Source organism: Acomys russatus, chromosome 28 (assembly GCF_903995435.1).
Source record: "Acomys russatus chromosome 28, mAcoRus1.1, whole genome shotgun sequence".
Lineage (NCBI taxonomy): Eukaryota > Metazoa > Chordata > Mammalia > Rodentia > Muridae > Acomys > Acomys russatus.
This window is the reverse complement of record NC_067164.1, coordinates 18,895,885-18,920,480: the sequence shown is the minus strand read 5'-3', so window position 1 is coordinate 18,920,480 and position 24,596 is coordinate 18,895,885. Positions and strand designations below refer to the sequence as shown.

The 24,596-nt window shown below is 42.3% G+C and overlaps 1 protein-coding gene across 2 annotated transcripts; it reads left to right on the top strand.

Moving 5' to 3' along the window:
* The first annotated feature begins 2,416 nt into the window (after positions 1-2,416).
* Positions 2,417-21,530, top strand: Ccni (cyclin I). 2 transcript variants are annotated; one of them, XM_051170593.1, is made up of 7 exons: positions 2,417-2,844; positions 6,642-6,799; positions 14,032-14,160; positions 14,721-14,795; positions 15,763-15,903; positions 16,132-16,290; positions 20,726-21,530. In XM_051170593.1, the coding sequence occupies exons 2-7, from the start codon at positions 6,686-6,688 to the stop codon at positions 21,167-21,169; spliced, it is 1,062 nt and encodes a 353-aa protein (XP_051026550.1). In that variant the 5' UTR covers positions 2,417-2,844; positions 6,642-6,685; the 3' UTR covers positions 21,170-21,530. The 2 variants fall into 2 exon arrangements, with proteins under 2 accessions (XP_051026550.1, XP_051026549.1); XM_051170592.1 differs by having other exon boundaries at positions 2,649-2,844; positions 16,132-16,362.
* Positions 21,531-24,596: the final 3,066 nt, after the last annotated feature.

The following is a 24,596-nucleotide window of genomic DNA, read 5'->3' as shown; positions in this document are numbered from 1 at the left end:
GCAATGAAACTGTAACCAGGAGTATTTAAGAGCTCTCACCTAATTATAAACTTATTCTTTTTGAAGTTCATGACTGCCAGTGGCAGTTTAATTCGCAGTACTCGAAGTAGAAATACAAATAATCAATAGCTGGCTGAGGAACCCGTTTTAGTCGCTTCGCCTTTTACCTATTATGAACAATGCTTCTGTGACCGTCCATATAGATCTTCCTTAAAAAATATTTTTTATAGGGTTTTTTTAAATTGGGTTTCCCTGTGTAGCCGGACTGGCTTTGTAGAGCAAGCTGGCCTCGAAGTTAACAGAGATCCCCCTGCCTCTGCCTCTCAAGTGCTGGGATTAAAAACATGTGCCACCACACCGGGCAAAAAAAAAATATATTTTTAATTACGTGTATATTTGTGTGAGGGAGCTATGTGCTGGTACAAATGCAGACGTCAGATCACCAGGAGCTGGAGGTGTGCGCGGCTGTGAGCCACTCTAAGTTGGGTCCTCTGCAAGAACGCTATTTGCTTTTAACTCCTGAGTCATCTGTCTAGCCCCTGTATATAAATTCTTCACACATGCATGCGAGCGCGCGCGCACACACACTTTGTGGTAAGGGACTGAATCCAAGCCCTTGCACAAGTTGGGAAGTGGGGGTACTGCTGAGCTGCACTGTGACCTAGTCTTCCCGGCAGGAATAAGCAGCAGAAGTGATTTCCATGGTCCAACAATAGTTCTGTTCCACTAAATTATGCAACAGGGCCATACTCTTGAGAACATTCTCCAGAAAAATGTTGGTCATATAAGATAAAGGCACGTAACAATACAGGAAAAAACTATGTGAGGTGGGAACGCACAGAACCTACTTGAAACCCGTCTAGCGCTCCCTAGCCCCCACTGTGTCCAGTGGAATCTTTCTATCTGGCCTCAGCTTTCTCCCCCTGGACTCTCACAGGGAGGTCAGTTTCAGAGCCTTCCCAGATAGATGTTCCTTCCTTTGCTTGTACTTTTCTTCGCACGGTGGTTTCAAGTCTCATCTTAAATGTCATTTCTTCAGAGAAACCTCCACTGATAGCCCAGACCGGGCGAAAGGTATTTCCATTGCAGTCTGCAATTTTCCATCTTAATCTTTCTGCTACTGGTACTTGTTTATTCAGCCAGTAATCCAATACTGAGAGCCTTTCACATATACAAATGCAGTATAAAACGAAGTCCACACGACCCATGCCACCTATGACCTCATATTCTAGGGAGGGGATGTCTGTATGGTAAAATAGTGTCTTGGGTAACTTCAGATCGTGATAATTAGCTCAATGGCTATTCTGTGCGCTTCAACTGCAAATTTCTCGAAGGCTAGGGCCTTCTCTGTCTTCAGGCTAATTCCAGTGTTGTAAGAACCTTGTCCATATTTTCCCCCACTAATGTAAAATGAGTATTTGACTACCTAAATGGTTAAGACCCAGTCATCTCCCCTTTCTTCCAAGCTGCTAAGGTGGCATTTTTTTTTTCCATAATTAGGACCACTATAAGATAAGCAAAATTTACCATCTGGAGTAAAAAAAAACTCCAAGTAAATAAAACATTTATTTCACAGTCCTTAAGGACCCAATGATAAAAATGGGCTCTGAAATACTAGACCTATTTGGCTGGTGACTAGAATTCCCTTGGCGCACAGCCAAGTCGTCAGTAGTGTAATCGACTGTTTTTAAAAGTGGCCTTAAATATTCTGATTTCTAAAGTGCTTCAGAGTCTCCCATCAGCCGGCCACAGGACGGTAAAAAGCCATCCGCCCACACTAGTCAATAGCAAGGGGAAAATAAAATTTCGTGTGAGGTCAGTAAAGACTGTTTCCGTTACACAAAAGATCACCAGCCGCGTCCAAGAAATTCGTTTAGGAACTCTAAGGACAAGTACGTCGGGTAAAGGCACTCACCCAGAAACCCTTCCCTGAGGCTAGCGCTCAGCGACGCCTTTCTTTTCAGAGGCGCATGCGCAGCACACTCTCCGGCCGCTGCACGCCTCCTCGGCTAACCAAGACGCTTACGTCACAGAGGGGAGAGGGGTTCTTCCGCGCTCCGAGGGAAACGAGTCCGCGCACCCTTCCTTCTCTTTGTGCGCACAGATCACATTTCCTCTTTCCATCTCTTTTCTAGCGTCTTCCTTAGATCCTCTCCCGGAAGTTCAGCTTTTGTTCAAAGTCTCTTGTGCGTCCGTCGGACACCGGAGGTTGCGGCGAGGCGAACGGCGGCGTTGTTTACAGACGCGCGCGACCGAGATCAGTCCGCGAGGGCGGGGCTACGCGGCCGGCGCTCGTTTGCTCGCCCCTCCCTCCCTAGCCTTCCCCCGCGAGCGGACGCGCCAGCGCCTCTGTCTCGCTTTTTCTTATTTTCTCCCCCTTCCCCCTTCCTTTTCTTTTCTTTTTTTTCCCCTTCCCCCCTTCCACCATTTCCCCTCGGAGGCGCTTCCCTTGGGCAGGGGCAGAGCCGGCCTCACCCCGCGCCTCTCCCCGGCCCCCGCCGCCCTATGGCGAGAGGGCGCCCCCTCCTCACCCGGACACCACCAGCGGCGGCGGTCGGAGGAGTGGGACCGGCGGCGGCGGCGGCCTCGGGCCCAGGGTCATCATGGAATTAGTTCGCTGACTGACCCTTCGGCCGCAGCCGTGCGTCCCGCCCGAGTGCCCGCGCCCGCCGGCCCGGTCTGCCCTCTTCTCCCTCCTCAGTCGGCCCGGCCCTGGTCCCGCGCGCCCCGCCGCCGCGCGCCGAGGATCATGAGGTGGTAGCGGGCCCCCGGATGACCCCGCGTCACCACTGTGAGGCCTACAGCTCTGCCGAGGAGGAGGAGGAGGAGGAAGAGGAGGAGGAGGTGAGCGCGGGGGCGCGGCGCAGCCGTCGTGCGCGCCGCCGGAGTGGGAGCTCGCGGGAGCGCGCGCCGCTCCCCGAGGGCCGGTCCCCCGGCGGTCCTTTCCTGGGAACCTTGGAGACGCCCCCCCCCCACCTTGTTACTTTTGGCTGTGCTGGCGGGACGGCGGCTTTCCTGATTTGAGCCCGGTGTTTCTGTCCCAAGTAACTTGTAGCCACAGTGCGTCACCGACGGGGGTGCCAGTTCCAGCCTCCTGGAGCTGGTGCTAATAAAGAAGGGGACACACCCCCACCCTCCGAGGCCACCGGGGATAGTTTACGGGGCAAAGCATAGTGATTGCCAAGCGGATAGTGCAACACGCTCCCACCCCCCCGCCCCCCCCCACCCCCATCGCCGCAGCCGGGTAGCGTAACTTAGGACATGGGCGGGTGGAGAAAACTAGGGAGGTGAGGGAACTGAGTTGCCTCGTAAAGGATAGAAAAATGCTCCCTGCTGAGTTACCCGCTCCACTGCACATCATTTAGGCTGAAGTCGAACATTGCAGTAAAACAGTGGAAGGGATCAGGCAGTTGGATCAACAGAAGGTCTTAGAATATCAAGGTAAAATACTTTGATTTCATTCTGTCAGGGAGCAGCCATTGAGCGTTTGACCAGCCACCTCCTATCCTAGCGAGTTTAAGGACAGCTCGGGCTATCTAGTGCAACCCTGCCTTAAAAGGGGCTGGGGTGAGTTCACGATGAGAAGCCAGGAGTGTTTGTTTATTCTGGTCATGGAATTCTTCAAATGAAGAGTGTTCAACTGACCTGTGTGTTGTTCTTCATCTTTTAAATGAATTTAGTAATTCCACCGTCTAGGGTTAAGCAATGATTACCTAGGCTAATATGAGCCATAGTTGGCCAAATAGCAAATCATCGAGGGCTGTTATGTGATAAGCACCTGACAAGTCTAAGTTATTATTTATTGGGCATAGTGCTAAATTCTGGAAACTTGGTGGCCAAGAAACTCATGATTAATTGAGAGAGCCGGCTTGGCAGTGGTCATGGAGAGATGAAAGGCTGGGTAGGGTGTTCCTGCACAATTCCAAACGGTGATATTAATAGATCGATTGCAGTTTTAGTGGGAGGAATTCGACCTATCGAAATCACTGCAAGTTGGAAGAGGCACTGGATAACATGGAGATTGAACCCGCTGTGTTGGAATCTCCTGTGACCCAGTATTGCTGGCACATAAGTCAGGCAGGAGGGAGTGGTCGGTATGAGAACCCTAAAGGCTCACATTGATAATCCCTGTTTAGAAAAGGAAGAGCCCGAAGTCAACAGCCAGTACAGGATTATTAATAGAGTTGGCATTGTGCTTACCATAAGAGGATAATTATGTGTTAATGAAGTTGTTCGTTATTAATGAGGTGGTGTGTGTTCCAGCATTGTGCTGCACTCTTAACTCGGAAGTCAGGGGGTCCTGGATGCACGTTGGTGGTACAGTTTATGTTGTATAGCAAGCATTTTAAAAGCTTGCTAAATCAGAAATCAAGCCGTTTAATAAGCATGAACAGAATAGAAGCAGTTAGGAAAATGTAAAGCCATTTTAAACATTAAGAAAAAAATTAATGTTAAGAAAAAATTTAAGTTTAAGGCTGTAATTCATTTAGACGTGTGTGGAATATGTCAAGCAAAATTCAAGTTGAGCATGCCAAGTCCAAATTTGGGGGAGGAAATGTGAGTCCACAAGTGGAAAATTATGTACCTTGAACTTTTCATGTGCAAAACTACTTTTAAATTATATAAAATTACCTGGCTGTGTGTCTAAGGTGTATATAATAAATGCATTTCATATTTAGATTGGGCTCCCTTCTAATTATGTAACTGTGAATATTCTAAACCCCCCCATCTTAAACACTTCTGGACCCAAGCATTTCATATAAAGGATACCCAGCCTCTGTCATTTGTACATGTGACTAATAGTGGGCATATGTGAGCAAAAAACAATAAAGTTCTATCGTTAAAAAAATAATTGCTGGGCGGGAGAGATGGCTCAGCTGTTAAAAGCTAGGGCTTATTACCAAAAATTTAAAAAAAAAAAAAAAAAATTGCCTGGGAGGAGGCTGAGACAGGCATTCAGAGCTGGCCTGGGCTACATAGCAAAAGTGTGTCTGTCTCCAAAAAAAGGTAAAGAGTATTATAATACTTTGTGTGTTTGTGTTAGCAAAATTCATTATTCATCTAGCTTAAATCTCTTACATATTAGAGGATGGACCTGTAAATTGTCTGTAAAAGAAGCAAAAGTGGAATGCCTTGTTGTTTGCCTATCAGTAACTGTCTGACATGGATATAAAAATGCCTTTTCCACATTATTTGGCAAATAATTTTACAACTTGATTTTACAGATTCTCCCCCCCTCCCTTTTTAAGCCCATTTTTTGTGGTGTATACTCCTAGAGTTTAGTATCGCCTATGAATAGGAATATTTCCTTACAGAATTACAGTACATTTTTAAATTTTAGTAAATGTAGTTTTCATGTATATAGACTATAACCTACATTTGATATTCCATTAGCTTCTTGATCTGGTAATGCACCTTAAAATACGCCTTGCTTTCAGGACAGGATCAACTCAGTTACAGCTACATTTAATTGGACCCTCTTCACACTAATTCTCAATTAATTTCATTGTTGTTTCTCCCCAGCTCATTGTTTCAGCAATTAATTAACTATTTGAAAAGCCTAGGCTGTGGGCCGGTGTGGTGGCGGATGCCTTTAATCCCAGCACTTGGGAGGCAGAGGCAGGCAGATCGCTGTGGAGTTCGAGGCCAGCCTAGTCTACAGAGTGAGTCCAGGGGAGCCAAGGCTACATGGAGAAACCCTGTCTCTAAAAACCAAAAAAAAAAAAAAAAAAAAAGTAAATACATTTTTAAAAAGAAAGAAAAAGCCCAGGCTGATCTTAAACTTGTATGTAGCCAGTGATGACTTTGAATTTCTCATCCTCCTGTTTCTACCTCCAGGTTTACAGGTGTGCACCACAAGGCCTTGTTTACAGGTTTTTGAGTTTTAAGTTGAAGGAAAATTTCCTTTTTTCTTTTCTTTCTTTCTTTTTTTAAAGATGATATCTGGCTGTATAGCACAAATTCTCAGAAGTGCTGAGATTACAAATGTGTACCACCACATATGACTTATATTGTCTTTTTAGTAGAGGTTAGGCAAACAATTTGGGATATTTTAATACAAGCATTTTTAAGAACTAATTTTCCCCTTAGCCTCACTTTCTTTGCATCTTAAAAGTTTTTGATGTCTTCATTTTCACTCATCTCAAAATATTTTCTAGATTCTTTTAGTTGATAACATCTGGATATTTGAAAAATATTACTAAGGGCCTTAATTGTAGAGCAGACACTCCCTCAAACCAGTCTTATCTGCTCATATGACTTCAAATGGTTTAATGTAATTATTAAATCAGTACATTTAAATGATAAGTAAAATCAATGGCCCTTGTTGATTATTTTATTTTTAGGGAGACTGGGACAACTATTTCTAAGAATTTCTAACAAAAAACTAGTGGTCTTAGTTTTTTGCTAGTTTTACATAATATTGAATTATAACTGAATTTCAAATTTAAAGTGAGAGTGCTTTAGATAACACTGTTGCTAACTTTAATATGTGGTATTTTAAAGAGCTGTAAAATCCTAGACTGCCTTATAACATTCTTGTTTTGTTTTATAAATTGCTTAATAGATAACTGACATTTGTAAATGTATATAGTATAGTTATTCTCTAAGTGATGAACATTATTTATATTTGCTTTTAATAGGTAGCTACATCAAGCTGGGTGGCAGGCAGATCCAAAGGGATATCATGAAGTTTCCAGGACCTTTGGAAAACCAGAGATTGTCTTTCCTATTGGAAAGGGCAATCTCCAGGGAAGCCCAGATGTGGAAGGTCAATGTGCCGAAAATACCTACAAATCAGGTGATTTTTTTTTTTTTTTTTTTTTTTTGAGACATGTGCTTTTTATTAGAAGTGCACTGTTGTATATATGTATCTTGGTACTACATTGGGGGTAGTCGTACTGTTAAACATGTTCTCAGCTGGGTGTGGTGGTGCATACCACAATCCTAGCACTTAGAGGTGTTGAAGGCCAGTATTAGTTGGAGGCCAGCCTAAGCTACACAAGACCTTGTCTCAGGAAAGCAAGCAAAAACATTCCTTTAGAATAATCATTTTTCCAAAACAAAGAAAGATAAGACTTTCTGGTTTTATCTGAGTTACAGGTAATCAAAGGCTAGCACATTTATTTCTAAATGTGTAGTTAGCCCTGAGGAGGGAACATGTTCATACTGTTACATTTAGGGAACAACAGCAGCAAAAACCTCTTGTCATCATTTATAAGACATTCCAGTGAATTCCTACGGTAATGGCAGTGCTGAAAGTCTTGAGGTAGTTGACTGAACTCTGCTGTTGCTGCACACGATGTCTGCCAATATTTTGCCTGCATGTATGTCTGTGTACCCTGTGTATGCCTGGTGCCTTTGGAGGTCAGAAGAGAGGTCCTTGGAACCTCGTGTGGGTGTTAGGACTTGAACACATGTCCTCTGCAAGAGCAACAAGTGCTCTTGACCATTGAGCCATCTTTCCAGTCCCCTGTACACTTTTCCTTTTAGACATTTTTATACTTAGTCATATTCTAGTAGTTAACATTTTTATAAGTGAAAGTTTATCCACTCCAGCAGTTTACTACATAAGACCTGTATATCTCTCTATCTCTAGTTCTTAACTAGGTGCTTGGGGTGTAGAAGAGGCCAAGCCATGGGTAATATATACCAGTGATAAGTCATGAGACAGTGCTGGGTTACTGAGCGTTTGCTGTATCTCCAGGTACAGTTCTGCACATTGAAGATAGGAATGGAGAAAACTCCAAGCTTCTTTACTGTGTTGGGATTCAAAGCCTTCCCTTTCTCCTTCTGCATCTTAAGTCAGTGAGCAGCGGTCAGTCCCTGATAACCATTGGCAGTGTAGTTGCGGCGGTGGAGGTGCTGTTTTACCATGACTGCAGTAAATGTCTGAATTACTGTGTTCCCTGGTCTTTGTCTGTAGCCAAGCTAGCAGTTATCAGTAAGGTAGACAGGATGAAAACTTAGACAGACCTACTTCCCCCCTCCTCCCTTTCTAAAACAACTCTTTAAATAGCAAGGCAATTACAACACAGTTTAAAGTATAATTTGGTCATAAAAAAGAGTATTTATGTTGTGTTTACAGGTTCATACAGCTGAAGTCACTTAGACTAATATGTAAGTGTTCCAAAGTGAGTAATCAAGTTATATTAATGGATCTCTCATAACATTTCTGTATTATCTCTGATACTGATTCCTTAGCAAATAGAATCTACAAACTACATTTTTAAAATTTGTTAAAGGATGAATTCTTCAAGTAGTTTAGTTTACATAAAATTCTGGGACACGTGAGATAAAATACTAAGATTAACATTTATTACACATACAAAACCCCTATTCTTGGCTCTGATGCTAATACACTTTTAATTTATTTTATTTATGTATGTGGGTGCCGCAGTGTTTGTGTGGAAGTTGAAGGACAACCTGTGGAAGCTGTGCTCTGCCTCTGCTCTGGAGATCCAGCACTGCTTGGTCTGAGCTGCAAAGGCCTCAGCTGCTGACCTAATACCAGTGTACTCACGCTCATTTTACAAAAGATGACCTGAATGCTACAAATTCTCCTTGAGATCAAACTCTTTAAGTAGTTAGTCAGTCTTTGGTTTTTCAAGACAAGGTTTCTTTGTGTAGCCTTGGCTGTCCTGGACTTGCTTTCTAGACCAGGCTGGCCTCGAACTCACAGCGATCCACCTGCCTCTGCCTCCCATCTTAAGTAGTTACTCTTAACATAAAGCTTGCTGATGTGTGGCAGATTGTTTCTAAGGAGACACAACACATGTCTACTTGTCCCCAGGTAGAGTCCACAACAGGCCAAAAGTACAGATGCCCCAAAGTCCAATTTGGTGAGCTAGTGAGCTTTATTGGGGTTACTTAGAGGATCAGAAAAGACTCAAACACAGCTATACCAAAGCCTACCCCAGCATGGGTGACAACTCAAAAATTTTGCAAATCTGGCACACACCACACAGCCTCGAGACAGCTAACATTATGAAGAATGTCCTTTCCAGGTGGCTCAGCTGGTCCTAAACCTTTGCCAAGCAGCTCTTCCAACACACATGATCAGAGCTTCTATATTTTCAGATAGCAAATGTGTTATTTTGTATAAAAGGAGTTAGTAACACATTTTCTTATTATGATAATACAGTTCCTTAGAAAAATCTCTAAATAAAAAAGATGTTTTCAAAGTAGCAACTCCAGAAAACAAGAAATCAGATTGTTACTTTCTTTTGCCTCTGTGTGAAAAACTCTGAAGGTGGGCTTAAGGTTTTGCATATATTGTCCAAGGAGTTGATTTTCTAATTTCAGCTTCAGATTTTGTCCTTAATTGCATCTGTTTTTACAGAACGATCAAGTGTGCATTCCAACATTGTTATGTTCTTTTTTTCTTCTGTTCTACGTGATTTTCTGCATCAACTTGACAATCAGCATTCATTGTTTTGGGTAACAAGCTTTTTTTTTTTTTTTTTTTAACTTTATGTGCATTGGTGTTTTGCCTGGATGTATGTCTGCATGAGGGTGTCAGATCTTGGAGTTATAGACAGTTGTGATCTGCCATGTGGGTGCTGGGAATTGAACCTGGGTCCTTTGAAAGAACAGTTAGTGCTCTTAACCCCGGAGCCATCTCTCCAGCCCCAGGTAACAAGGTTGTTTAAGGCTTGGATACAAAATCCTTGAGTGGACTTCTTGTTAAATCATTTCTGCCCTTCCTACCCACTGATTAGGGACTGAGAGCTGACGACCCACTTGACAGCCACACTGATAAAAGCAGTTAAAAGTCACAGTCCTTTTTATTGATGGCCAGATCAAGGGCAGGCTTGTGCCTCTGAAAAGTATCTTAGTGCCCAAGCTCAGGGGTACAGAGTTTTTAAAGGCAAAACCCACAAAGATCATAATTTCTATCAAAGTTAAGGGAGGCTCAGAGTAACCTTGAAACCTTCATTCCTGGCATAGTATAGTAATTATTTTATATATAACATGCCAATTATTTTTTATTAACATCTTTTCTAGTTAATTTTAATTACTTTGGTTAATACATCTGGACCATGGTCAGGGTCATGGAACTCTCATGGGTGTTGCCAAGGCAGATGTGATTGTTGGGAGGAGAGAGGATGGATCCAGACAGGGTGGCATTTTAACTATTTAAAGACTTGCTTTAGTAATGCCAAATAGTTCTTCTTAATACTTAAAGCTTTGAGTGGCTTGGTCTGATGGAATAGGAGAGGATACAGGTTTAGGCTTAAAAGAGCAGTTCTAATTCCTGGTCATGGACTGGCCTTTCTCCTGTTACATAGTTTAAGTGCTAGTAAAAATAGAAAAGTGCAATATTTTAGAGCTTCCTCTTATGCTGCTTGCTTCTGCTTTCTTTTACTTCCCCTTCCTGTACTCCGCAGGTGCAAGGTCATTCTCATAGTTCTTTTTTTCATTTTAGTCCCCACCCCAAATGTTGAGCAAAATGTGACAGACCTGTGCCTCTCCTGCCTTTCCCCCCTAGAACTCTGTATTTCCCTTGTGATCACACAATATAATTTGAGTTTTCGTGGTGGTGATGTGTCATTGTGTTTTGACATACTGTAGATTGCCAGTAAACATTTGTGTGGTAGATGTAAGCATGTTTTTGTTTTGATCCCAAATGTGGATTGTGAAACAGACTTGTGTAAGAGTGTGTATCCACTACACATTTGTTATAATGATGTTTTGAATCAGGGTCTCATGTAGCCCAGGCTGGCCTCAGACTTGCTTTGCCTTTAACTTCTGATGTGTTAACTCCGGATCCGCCAGTGTGTGCTGGGATTCAGGTGTGTGTAACCAGTTAAACTTTTAAATGAATGGCTATGGCTTCTTCATAATGTATTCAGTATTGGTCTTGGTACTTACAGAAAACTTCTTCTGTAGAGTAGTTAAAGTTTGTAATGGTTGTATTAAATGAATTTAGGGGAAAATTGAAAACAGTGACACTTTCAGATAATCTACATTTATTTTGCTAAAGTCCTTTTAATTGCAAAGAAAGTCCTTTATTCTGGTAAAGATCTGTCTTCCTACTGCCTGGTTTTTTCTCTTGGCTTTTAGTTTGTTTATTTGGTTCTTTTTTTCTTCCTGATAAATTTTTGATTATCAACACTGAACATTTTTTTGAAGATTTATTTATTATGTATACAGTGTTCTGCCTGCATATACGCCTGCACATGAGAAGAAGACACCAGAGCTCATTGTAAATGGTTGTGAGCCACCATGTGATTGGTGGAAATTGAACTTAGGGCCTTTGGAAGAGCAGCCAGTGCTCTTAACCTCTGAGCTCTCGCTCTCTCTCCAGCTCTTTTTTTTTTTTTTTTTTTTTTTTTTTGGTTTTTTGAGACAAGGTTTTTCTGTGTAGCTTTGGCTGTCCTAAACTCACTTTGCAGACCATGCTGGCCTCGAACTCACAGAGATCCGCCTCCCTCTGAGTGCTAGGATTACAGGCGTGCGCCACCACGTCCGGAGTTACATTCTATTATTTTTTAAATGGTATAGACTTAGTCACTTTTGTCTTTATGGTGCAATGTGTGTGTTTTGGGGGAGAAGGGGGCTGTCAAACCCAGGATGTTCTGCCTATCAAGCAAGCACTCTGCCATTGAGCTACATTCTTAGCCTGTTGTAGGGCTCAGGTGGGCAAACTGAATGAGGACTAAACACCTCAGTCCAAGGAAAGACTGGGCTAATTGAGGGCTCAGCCACAGTTAGATGTGACTTCGTCACCTGTTACTAGGGGTGAAGCTGTATGCATGTGCATGCACACACACATTTAGGTCTTTAGCTTTCTAACAACAGATCTTTAGGGTTTCATTTAGGAAATGTTGTAAGAGGAAATAAGTATTGGGGTTTGAATATAAAGTGACTTAATTACCCTGTTTAAAAAATGATAATGTGCTGGGTGAGGTGGCACATGCCTTTAATCCCAGCACTCAGAAGGCAGAGGCACGTGGATCGCTGTGAGTTCAAGGCCAGCCTGGTCTACAAAGTCTGTCTAGGGCAACCAAGGCTACACAGAGAAATGCTGTCTCAAAAACAAACGATGGTGTAGAACACTTTATGAAGTTTTGTCCTTAGGTAGTGTAGAAGTAGGCAAGGAAATTAATACTCATGCCTTCTTCACATCATCTGAGATTTCATTACACTCCACACCAGGCCAGGGGTCTCCAGGGCGCCATGTGTAACTCTGCTTTAATACCCTTTTATGGTGTGCTGGATTATAAGGCTTAAGTTTTGAAATGTAAACAACTTTCACTCATTTACCAACTCTGTAGTGAGTTGTTAATAAAGCAGATTTTAAATCATCTTTATCTTACTAGTATTTCTATTCACTGTGAAGTTCTTCCAAAAAGGGTTAACCAGAAAGTGGGTGTATGTTAATTCCCTACTAAAAATACCAGTTGTAACTGAGTGTAGAGCTAGATGGAAGAATTATGTAAGTGTATTAGTTGGTTTGGCTAATGTAGAAGAACACTTTGTCATGTCAAAGCTGACAAGCAAAGTGACAGCAAGTAGAGGAGGAGGAGTAGGAACGAGAGAAGTCTGCAGATGCAGCGGCAGAGTAGAAGTCAATCCCTTCAACACTAGAGAAAAACCAAAAACGATAATGCGGTTCTAGCTAGAATTCCTGTTTGAGGATCCTACATACAATCATCGAGCTGTTGGGTATTTTTGTAGGATAAAGAAGTAGCTTAAACTGGGCGTAGTGGCGCATGCCTGTAATCCCAGCACTTGGGAGGCAGAGGCAGTCAGATCTCTGAGTTCAAAGCCAGCCACAAAGTGAGTCCAGTGCAGCCAGGACACATCGAGAAACTCTGTCTCAAAAAAACAAGAAAAAGGGCCTGGAGAGATGGCTTAGCGGTTAAGAGCACTGGCTGCTCTTCCAGAGTTCCTGAGTTCAATTCCCAGCAACCACATGGTGGCACACAACCATCTACAATGTGATCAGATGCCCTCTTCGGTCATGCAGGCAGAGCACTGTATACATAATGAATAAATAAATCTTAAAGAAAAAAGAAAAAAAAAAAAAAAAAGAATTAGCTTAGGTTGGCAGTCATCAGAAGTTTATGTGCTATGATCATTATCCTGTACTTCATAAAGATAAGTTAGCATTATTCAGTGCTTGCATAAATCTCTAGGATAATCCTTTATTGGAAAATACTCTTTTCCCATAACCACACAAGTCAGGTCATTTGTACTTCATTGTATCACATGGCACAGTGTGGTGTGAGGGCCTGGGTGTGGGGATTGGTTGGTAAAGTCTGCTCCCTGCATGAACTCTAGAACCCCAAGCACTCTGTGGCCTGGGCCTGCTGGTGCCCTCTGCCTCCCAGCAGCTGAGAGGTAGGAGGGCTACCCTCTACTATACAGACAAGCCTAGGCAACATATGGCCCTGTCAGTAGTAGTCAGAAGGATCGGTTTCACTTAGCACCAGTAAGTAGTACCCTAAATGTTCAGTCATGACTATAACTCAAAAGTAAAATAGCCACTGCTACTTAAAGTGTATATATACCTTTTAAAACTTAAGCCTTTTATTTGTAGTCGACTAATCTTTCTGTTTCATAGTCCTAAGATAAGTTAATGGCTATTTCCTTACTTAAATTATTTTATTCTCAAGAGGTGAAAAAACTTAAATTAGTGATAAGTAGTAATTTACATAAATTTTAAATGTTTTGTTTCCTGAACATCTGAATTTAATTCAAATTGTAGATATTTGGTAAAATGGATAGTGAAGACTTTAATAAAGCAATTTATCAGGTGATATTAAATGTGATGTTGCATTTTCTACATCTAAAAATGGTTACATTTATTTTTGATGTGGTTATGCATATACCATAGCACATGGTGGAGGTTAGAGGAAACTCTGGGAGTTGATCTCAAATGATTGAGCTGAGGCCATCAAGTTTGGCAGCAAGTGCCTTTACCTGCTGAGCTGTCAGTCAGCCCTGTATTTAGAGAACTCTAAAAGTACACCTAATGACAACTGGAACTTTGTAATCTTTTGTTTTTTAATTATTCCCTTATAGAATGTTTCTCCAACCCAGAGAGATGAAGTAATTCAATGGTTGGCCAAACTCAAATACCAGTTCAACCTTTACCCAGAAACATTTGCTCTGGCAAGCAGTCTTTTGGACAGGTTTTTAGCTACAGTAAAAGTAAGTACTGTAAGATGCACTCAAATACAGCCTCTTCTTCAAGGATGTATGTGTTAACTGCAGGCTTACTAGTGAGCATGCTGTCATGGCAGTAGATGTAGGGTTTGGAGGGGGTTTTGTTTGTTTGTTTGTTTTAAGATTTATTTATTGTGTATGCAGTGTTCTGGCTGCATGTGCACCTGCAGCCCAGAAGAGGGCACCAGATCTGATTAGAGATGGTTATGAGCCACCATGTCATTGCTGGGAATTGAACTCAGGATCTTTGGAAGAACAGACAGTGCTCATAACCTCTCAGCCATCTCGCTAGCCCCAGATGTAGAGATTTCATGAGGACAGTATTTTGTTGTAAAATTTTGGAAGTGACTCAGTAGGTTTAAAGCTTTCCATAGCATTTATTTAACGGCAGGCATGAAAAGACAGAAAAGAAATTTGTTTTTGTGCCTAGGAAGATATAAGCTGTGAGAATTGTGAACTAGATGTTTATTTAGGTTTTAGAAACAAAGAGATGAGTTCAATATAATCACTAATGTTGCCTTTTTTTTTTTTCCTCAAAATTTTAGGCCCATCCAAAATATTTGAATTGTATTGCAATCAGCTGCTTTTTTCTAGCTGCTAAGACTGTTGAAGAAGATGAGGTAATGGATCCTTTCAAGGTTTATTCTTTTATGTTTCGGTAGTTTGCTTGCAGGGTTCTTTGTTTCTACCAAAATCTTTACTAAATGTGTTACAGCTCTGAGGGGAAACGTACCCTGGCAGTCAGGAGCAAAGGAACACCACAAAGCCAACACTGCGCAACAAACCTCACACAAGAGAGTTGGGAAAGGCACAAGAGGGTGGCTGCCTTTGCTCGGGAAAGAATCAGCAAAGAACTGAGCAGGAGGCAGGCTCACACGGGGTTTCTTTAGGGCATGGGGAGCGGAGCTTTCTAGGGTAGCCTGGAATTGGTGGGATTCTGTGGCCTGATCTTGGCCTCTTTTTCTCTGTAGGGCAGAGCTTGGGTGCCTACATCTTAAGGGGCTAGACACAGCCATTAGGAGTGCTATCTGTGGGGGCAGGGCCTGGCCTCTTGCCCCTCAAGGGGCTTATTATAGAAACTCCAAGTTTAGTTAAGTGTTTAGTTGCATTGTTCCCTTTAAAAGTTTAGCTTATTTATTTATTTGGATTTTTTGAGACAGGGGTGTGTGTGTGTGTGTGTGTGTGTGTGTGTGTGTGTGTGTGTGTGTCTCTCCTTGGCTGTCCAAGGACTTGCTTGAGAGATCTGCCTCCTCTGCCTCTGAGCTTTAGTGTTTCACCTAAATGTATGTATATGCATGCCTGATACACACAGGTCAGGAAAGGACACAGTGGATCCCCTAAGACCACAGTTACAACAGTTGTGAGTCACCATGCAGGTTCTAGGAATTGAACTTGGGCCTGAGAAGAGCAGCTACTGCTCTTACCCACTGAGCCACATTTCTGGTTCATTTTGTTTTCTGTTTTTTTTTGTTTTGTTTTGTTTTGTTTTGTTTTTCTTCCTCTATTAGTTTACATTTTGTTTGTCAGAACAAATACTGAAAATTTTCATTTCTGGCCTTTTTCCCCCATTCCTTTTTCCATGGATAGAAAATTCCAGTGCTAAAAGTATTGGCAAGAGATAGTTTCTGTGGATGTTCCTCATCTGAGATTTTGAGAATGGAGAGAATTATTCTGGATAAGTTGAACTGGGATCTTCACATGGCCACACCATTGGATTTTCTTCACATTGTAAGTATATGCATTATAGTTCTTAGTATAGTCCTGGTCCAGTAACTTGGACAGAGGTTGCCTTTTCATATGGATTTGGGGAAAACTACTGAAATTAGTCAAGGAAAATTAGACTCTGATAATTTATCAAAAGCTGAAGCTAGAAACTTGCATAGTACCTGAGATGTTACACTTTCTTAGATATTTTCCTTAAATAACACTTTTGTGCTTTCCTCCCTCCTCCTCCAGTTCCATGCCATTGCGGTGTCAACTAGGCCTCAGTTACTTTTCAGTTTGCCCAAAGTGAGTCCATCTCAGCATTTGGCAGTCCTGACCAAGCAGCTACTTCACTGTATGGCCTGCAGCCAACTTCTGCAGTTCAAAGGATCCTTGCTCGCTTTGGCCATGGTTAGTTTGGAAATGGAGAAACTCATTCCTGATTGGCTTCCTCTTACAATTGATCTGCTTCAGAAAGCACAGGTAGCTATCAGCTTAACTTCTGTTCATCACACTTTTTTTTTTCTTTAATGATATTGAGGGGGTTAGTGTACTGTTTAAAAAAAAAAAAAAAAACCTGAAGGGTAAGAGATTTGGGTAGAGAAGGCCCTGGCTTCAGTCTTCAGCTTAAAAAGAAAAAAACAAAAACACCAGTTTGTAATTGGCATCTTCAAATGTTTCAAATATTAACCACCTCAGTACAATGAAAATTTAGAGAAAATTCTATTCAAATGTAGTAAAGTCTTGGTGCTTTGTGTCAGGAACTACTTAACAGTCTTTGCTGTACTCATGCCACCTAAGAGAACTCAAGTTTAGATTTGCCGACTGGTGTCCATAGAGACTGATGACTCGACTCTTCTGTAGTGCATGGCTCTAGGGCTGTTGTGTGCAAAGAAACTCCTCACTTAAACTTGCTTAACTTGGCAGAATCTTACAAGTAATTTTACTCATCAAATAGAGTTTCAGTTTAGGGAATTTTCGAGCTCAGTAGAGTGACATAGAACTCTTTGATTGTGAAGACTAGAAGGAGCCAGTTGCAGTTTGCTGTATATGTTGTGAACTACCTGATGTGGGTGCTCGGGTTTGAACTTGAGTCCTCTGTAGGAGCAGTACGTTGTCTTCCCCACAGAGCCATCTTCAACCCTTCTCATTTTGATAGCACACAGACCGTAAAGAGTCTAGTTTAGGGCTGCAGAATTGGATCAGTGGGTGAGGTTCTTGTATGTGTGCAAGCGTAAGGACTGATCTTTGGAACTCAAATATGAGGGCTGCTCGTTTTTCTGGGCTTGGTTCTGTCTTTGCTAGGTTCACCTGTGCTTATTTGGATTGAAATATAAGGTTTTGTTTGGTTGTAAGTAGACCCATGATAAGACCTCCACTTGAGGTTCTAGTATCAGAAGTTTTACGTCAGATCATGCCAGTATTGCCTCCTCCCCCTGCCCCTAGTACTGGGGATCAAACCTAGGGCTTTGCAGATGCTCACAAGTACTCTGCCGTTGAGTTACACCCGATTCTGCATGCATTGTGTTCTGTCTTAGCTCTGCCTGTGCCCCTTCTGAACTTGACACATATTCTCTGGTTTGGAAGGCAAGCTGCCTCTTGTTCCTCTTAGGTTTCCCCTACACAGCCGACTAATGTTTCTGTACCACTGTTGATCTCCTTTACTGTAGTTTATTTATAATTGCTATGCTCATGTCCCTTGCTTTCTGACCAATAGTGACCCACCCTGACTGTCAGGGTCTAAATTCTATTGTGGTCTTTCTAGCTGCCTGCTAAGTGGTCAAGGTAGATGTTCTTATTTAAGGTAAAATAGAGGCCGGGTGTGGTGGTTCACACCTTTAATCCCAGCTCTAGGGAGGGCAGAGGCAGGTGGATCGATGTGAGTTCAAGGCCTGCCTGGTCTACAAAGCGATTCCAAGACAGCCAAGGCTACACAGAGAAAGAAACCCTGTCTTGAAAAAAATCAAAAAACCAAAACCAAAATGAAATAGAGGATTAAAATGCATACCCTCCTGCCACGGGCTCCTGGTTACTCTTGAAAAGTGCCTAATATTCCAACAGCTGTTTTCAGTGTTTGACTTTGTTTGTCACATGTGGGTCCTTTGATCACATGTCATGCTATTCTGTTCCCCCTCTTCATTGGGAACCTGTGCCTGTTTTGTTGCTGCTTGAACATTGCCCTGGTCAGCTAAGTGCTCAGCCTTTTTTTTTTTGGTGCTGTTTTTGACAAAGGATACTTAGAAATTGTCACCATATTGAAATTTGGATAAGACAGTCATAATGATGGCCAGTAAGGTTCTTCTGGTTCTCATAATAGGTGGGTCCTTTTTAAATGCTTAAGTTTTCAGAGCAAGGTCAAGGACCTGCCTGCATCTAGAGCTGCGGTAATCGTAGTGCACGCACTCAAGTGCACTTTCTTACGGAACTAGTAGATTGGGATTGATTTGTTGTTATTTTAAAAGGAGATTAGGATTTTATTTTGGACAAAGTTTGTTTTGGGACCCCAGTGAAAAGTAGAATTCAAATAGATGTTATTTTTTTTAAAAAGTACTTTCTACTCTTAGCTTTTTTGGCGGGTGGTGGTAGTCTTCACCTCTAAATAATAGCTCTCATTCCTCTTTCTTACCACCGGAGATAACAGTGAGTGTTCCTTTTAAATGCATTTGTAGGATCATGAGCAGTCAACAAGGGGTTAGAACATTTGTGGCACTTGTACTTTTGTGGGATGCCAGGTACCTTTTCCTGCCTATTTTCTGTGTGTTGGTTCTCTGTTGTGTGCTACCTGAAATATTGGAAGCCACGCTTCCCACCTGTTTGTATTAGGTTTAGCAGGGGTCAGCATCACTGTACTAATTAGATTAGTCTGCATCAAGCCTGGCCACCTGAGCTCATGGAATCCATGTAAAGGTGGAAGGGACTCTACAAAGCTGTCCTCTGACCTCCACGTGTGTGCCACGGCACACTTGTCCACTCAGACGTCATAAGTATGTATGAATGTACACACACAAAAAATAAAAATTTAAAAACCTTAATTGGGCACTATTAAAATGGTCTTCATTTCAAGGAAAATAGATTCTGATGTCTTAGTGTCTTCTGAAGTGTGTTACAAAGGGGAAAACTAAATGAGCAAAATGGTGGGTGCCAACATCTTTAGGTACATATTCTGATAGTTTCATGTAACTTTACATTTGTATTCTTCCCTGTTTAACATAGTGAATATCTTTAAAGGTGAGCTAATTTTGTGACAAAGTGTGTTCCTATAGAGTGGTACTTATTTCCCCATAGTATTGAGGCTGGGGAGGGGAGTTAAATGTGGGTAAGATACGTCCAAGACAAGCTGATTGTGATGCCCTAATCCAAGCACCTGGGAGGCTGAGGTGGGACAGCCAAGAGCGGAAGCCAGCCTGAGCTAGACACAGAACAAAGAATAATGGGGGAAGGTTAACTTCAAAATGCCAGAAAATGACGCACCAGGGAAAAAGTGATTTCCCCTGTACTTAGATGACCAAGATAAGCTTCCTGGTGGGAAAAGGTAACAGTTTTAGCATGTAGAAGCAGGTAAGCAAGGGAAAGTGGAAAGGGGCCCAGGGTCTGTTAAATAGATCGGGTCTGTTTGCCCGGAGTGTAGAACGTCCATGTGGGGACACACCGGGAAAGGAGTCTAGGAAATAAGGTGTCAGATTTATAAAGAGCCTTGTTCATATCACGCTAGAGAGTGTTTGGCTTACGCTAAAGGCACTACCATGCCTCTGAAGAAGTGTTGAATAAAAGAAAAGTGGATAGTAACAGAGGTCACCCAGACAGTGCTACAAGTTAGAAGTAAGGCAGGCACTTGATAGGTAAAACTTTGAAGGCCTTCCATGGCAGTCAGTAACATTTGACAAAAAGCAGTGGTTCTCAATCTTGCTAATGATACAACCCTTTAATACAGTTCCTCATGTTGTGGTGACCCAGCCATAAAATTATTTTCATTGCTATTTCATAATTGTAATTTTGCTGCTGTTATAAGCCATGATGTAAATATCTGTGTTTTCGGATGGTTTTAACTTGATGACCCCCCAGGGGTCTCGATTTACAGAGAACCACTGGTATATAAAGCAGTGGCTATGATGTCATTGCCTAAAACTTGAGTCTCGCAGTCACCAGATACAAGGCTGGATGGGTTAAATGGATGATTGTAACGGTTTGCTCAACTGTGAGGGCATGTTAAAATAGAAACACGTGATCATAGAAGTTGGGGGTGTTCAAGAGGTTGAGGGTGTCAAAGTATTTGTTACTCCAGAAAGGACTACTATCTCAACTATTCCAAAGGATAAGGAAACATCAGTTCCCAAACTACATAGTTTCATTACTAAGGTCTTAACTATTTTCTGCAAAAATGACTTGTTTAACATTTCCAAATGTTTTAAAACAAAATACTAAATATAAAAAATGTTTAGCTAGGCAACCTTCCCTATCATCTCTAGTGTAGAGTTCCCCATGTTGTTTGATGCCTGCTTGTGCCTATCACAATGTTGGCTTTCACTGACGAGTTAGAATGGTCAGGAGAGTGGGGTAAAGGCCTTACAGACCGAGAAGAAAGCAGACATAGCCAAGACAGCAGGGAACAAAGAAAGTTTCTCCCTTCGTGTAAGTGCCCAGTGCACAAATGTAGATTTATGTTCAGAATATTCATGGGAACATGTTTCAGAAGAATGCTCAGTACGTAGAAGAATCAGCGAGAAGATGTTGAAGAAAAGGCTGAAGGGGAGAGGGCACAGGATAGAACAGTGGCCAGTATAGGTTACAGGGGACTAGGTTGTATGGTAATTCATGATCAATGTGGTTTGTTTTTCTCTTGGTTTAGATGGACAGTTCCCAGCTGATCCACTGTCGGGAGCTGGTGGCACATCACCTTTCTGCTCTGCAGTCTTCCCTGCCTCTAAATTCCGTTTATGTCTACCGTCCCCTCAAGCACACCCTGGTGACCTGCGACAAGGGAGCGTTCAAATTGCATCCCTCCTCTGTCTCAGGCCCAGATTTCTCCAAGGACAACAGCAAGCCAGAAGTGCCAGCCAGAGGTCCAACAGCCTTCTACCATCATCTCCCAGCTGCCAGTGGGTGCAAGCAAACCTCTGCTAAACGCAAAGTGGAGGAAATGGAAGTGGATGACTTCTATGACGGGATCAAGCGGCTGTATAATGAAGATAATGCTCCTGAAAATGTGGGTTCTGTATGTGGCACTGACTTATCAAGGCAAGAGGGGCATGCTTCCCCCTGTCCACCTTTGCAGCCTGTTTCTGTCATGTAGGTCAGGGGTTCCTTTCCAGTGCACACTAGGCTCACTACTCAGAAGTGAGACTAGGAGGCCAGCAGAGGCTGTAGAGAAGGGCATGTGCTGTATCAGACTGACCTGAAGTGAGCCAGGGAAAAAGAAAACCACCCTTATTCTTTTGTGTAGTTACTTGTAATTCAACATTATTTAATATAAAGGCATATATTTATAGACTCAAGTTCCAAAATGTATTTAAAAGTAAAGAAAAAGTTCTTTCTGCTATGTCAGTTCCACTTTTTTCTTTGTTAAAATAAGTTTGCCCCATGTCCTAAATAAATAAAAATCAATGCTTAAGGGGGGAAAGTTGAAAAACTCATAGCTAGAAACCTTGTTCAGCGTCGTTTCTCTTGCCTCTGTTGAATTAAGTTGTGTGCTTGTTGATCTGTGTATTCTGGATTCCGCTGAAAAGGTAACCCCAACTTTTTTTTAAAAGCAGTTCAGTAAGCAAATTATTTTTGTGTGGCAGCCCTGTTTAGCCCACAGTTGAAGTTTGCTAGTTTGAAAAGGGCATTTTGAGGCTATCCCCAATGAATCAGTGGCAATAGAGAAAGTTATCTTTTTGTGTGTCTTGTTTCAGTTTTTTAGTTTAAAAACAAGATTACTGTTGTCCTTTTTGTTTATCTTAAAGCTTAAAAATGGCATAATTAGGACATTTTGAACATTTTCAGCATTTGTATAACAGTTTCTGATAAAGTTAATATATCCAGGTGCTCACCAAAGAAACATGTATGTAATATACATGTAGATTTTTGTAACTGATCTGTTTTTGCTCATTTATAATCAGTAGAAGCCAACTGTCTAGATATTGAGGCAGCCTTGATTTGAGTCTGTAACTTATAATTGAATTCAGTACACTAGTTTTATATTAAGCTATTAGGATTTTCTTGATAATGAGTTTAGTCCTTTGTTTTTCCCTGAGTGACTTCTGGACCCTGCGCTCCCTTTGCAGTCTGAAGACGGCACTGCAGTCAGAGCCATGTGCTGCTGATAATGCTTCTGGTAGCAATAAAATGTTGTCCGTAACCTTTGTTTCTGTAGGTTTGTTCTGTTTATGAGAAGGTACATATCCTGACTTCCTGGGCACTTTGTTTTCAATTAAGGAAAAACAGTAAGAAGCCTAAAAATAAGCTTTCTTGACTGAACTGTAAAAGATGGAGGGGGTTGACTGAACATATTCACGGTGGTTTCTTGCTGGTGGGTTATGGACCTGCAATCAGCAGCTGCTCAATGGATTGCTATGAGGGCAGGCCCAAGCTTACATTTACTGTGCCATTTTTAGCAGAGCAGGAGGTCTCAGGTCAACATCTGACTTTCTAGAAAGTTGTGCAAGACTTTTAACTGCTTTTTTTTTTTTTTTTAAATGACCTTCAAAATCCAGTTGGGGGAAGCATTACATGTATAAAGATGGCAGTTCGGAGACATGAAAAAATGGTTTTGTGTGGAAGGGATTGGTCACACACAGGTGCATATTTGTATAAAATCACACAAATGGATTTTCAGCTTTCTCTGCTGAATTACAGGACACAGTTCCCTATGTTCATAAGGTGTGTAATATGAATGGGAGCTCCCTTCCACACACTTAGATGGGTATAAAGTTGGAGTCTGCATAACTAATCTATAATCCAGAAGCTGCAAACTGCAGAAGTGGGAGGAAATAGGACTTTAGCTACTGATCTTCAGGTTTCCTAATGCTGATAGTAAACTGCTGCATGTGTGGTCCTTACTGCTTAAGTGGCTGAGACGAGAGTACTGCTGTAGTCTGGGCAGCCCAGGCAATAGTGAGACCTTAAAAACCAGTAGAACCCCGTACACACGTAACCAACGGGCAGTTTGATCTTCATGTGGGTCCTCTCTAGTAAGCTGAACTGGCTGCTGTGACATGGGTTGTTGCCTGTTTTTTATCACTTCCCCCTAGTGGAGCTGCCTTGCCTGGCCTCAGTGGATTAGGATGAACAAAGCCCTGGTGCGACTTGACGTGCTGGGTAGGTTGGTGAGGGGGCAGGGGTCCTTTTTTCTGAGGAGAGGATGGGGAAGAGGGAGGGCTACGATCGGGATGTAAAGTGACTATAAAATTCAAAACAAAACAGTGGGGCTGAAGAAGTGGCTCAGTGGTTTAGTTTACAGCACTTACCTTGCAGATGACCTAGGTTCAAATCCCAGCACCCACATGGTAGCTCACAACCATGACTCCAGTGCCAGGGAACCCAGTACCTCTTCTGGCTTCTCTGGGCATATACATACATGCAAGCAATATACCTGTATCCATAAAAAAAAAATTTTTTTTTTTTTAAATTAAAAACCAGGACAGTGAGTTTGGAGTATTGTTTTCATGGGGGCACTGAATTTGAGCTGCTCTCCTTTCAGCAAAACCTAGTAACTATCTAGAGCTCTCTCTCGGTCATTCTCCAAATCCCGCGCTTTAGAACTTCGGCCCCAGACTGAAACAGCAAAGGTAGCCCTGCGTTAAGAATGTTCCTGCTGTCCTCTTAGTTCCTGAGGCGTTGCTTAGCAAACTATCACAGCTGGGATGCTTGAAGTCCGTGTGTTAAAATTGTTGCCTCCTGGTGGTTAAAAGATGCGCTGTCCTTGAGCCCTCCAGAAAGGTGGAAGGATGGGCAAGGGAATTCATCCACAGAAATAGCAGAGGACCATGACGTATTTGCAAGTGCAACGAGAAGCTATTTACTGTGTCCTCTTGAAGCTGGGAACGTTGGCTGTTGGAGAACCAAATGCTTTCTCTATAAAAGGGGAGCTGGGACTGCATGGACCATTTGCCGTGAAAGATCAGATACAAGTTTTGTGAGTGTTCTGACACCACGATTGGCTCTGAGGGACGCTGGTGAGAACCACTCTACTGCTTGCCTGCCCAGGAGCACTGCAGTGACTGCTCTCCGCTCTTCTCATGTCTGCTTTGCTCAAGATCCTGATGTGAAACAGGCTGTCCTTGAGCATCACGGCCCAAAGCAATGTGATGGCCCTTCTCCCTTGAGGAAAGGTGGTTAAGCTGTTGGTGCTCCTCCAACACGTTCTCCAGGGCAAAGGGAGTTACTGTGCCGAATGGTCTTAGTCGTGGGGGGTTAACTATCCTCAGATCATAACAAATTTGAGGGCTGAGGGATGTTTTCTGAATGAAGTTTATCTTCCAAGTCATGTTAGATCCTCACCTTTCTCCAACAGGAAGTTCTATCAGGACTACTACCCCTGAAAGTCCCCAGATTCTTGAACCTTGAAGCTATGCTGATGAGATCTATACCCGTTATTAAATGAGCTGAGTTCTGGCCACCAGGTGGTGCTCCCAGGAAAGGAACCTTAACATTCTGGAGAAATTGAGTTGTTTGTGCTGACTATGGTACTAAGCAAATGGCCTGGTTACCAGGTCAGAGGACAGCTTAGAGCATTGGGG

Bases quoted from the DNA above. Each gene is read 5' to 3' on its own strand.
- Ccni (XM_051170592.1), top strand. From the start codon at position 6,686: ATGAAGTTTCCAGGACCTTTGGAAAACCAGAGATTGTCTTTCCTATTG. The intron at 15,904-16,131 runs GTAAGTATATGC...CTCCTCCTCCAG, and splicing joins CATTGGATTTTCTTCACATT to TTCCATGCCATTGCGGTGTC. The intron at 16,363-20,725 runs GTAGCTATCAGC...CTCTTGGTTTAG, and splicing joins ATCTGCTTCAGAAAGCACAG to ATGGACAGTTCCCAGCTGAT.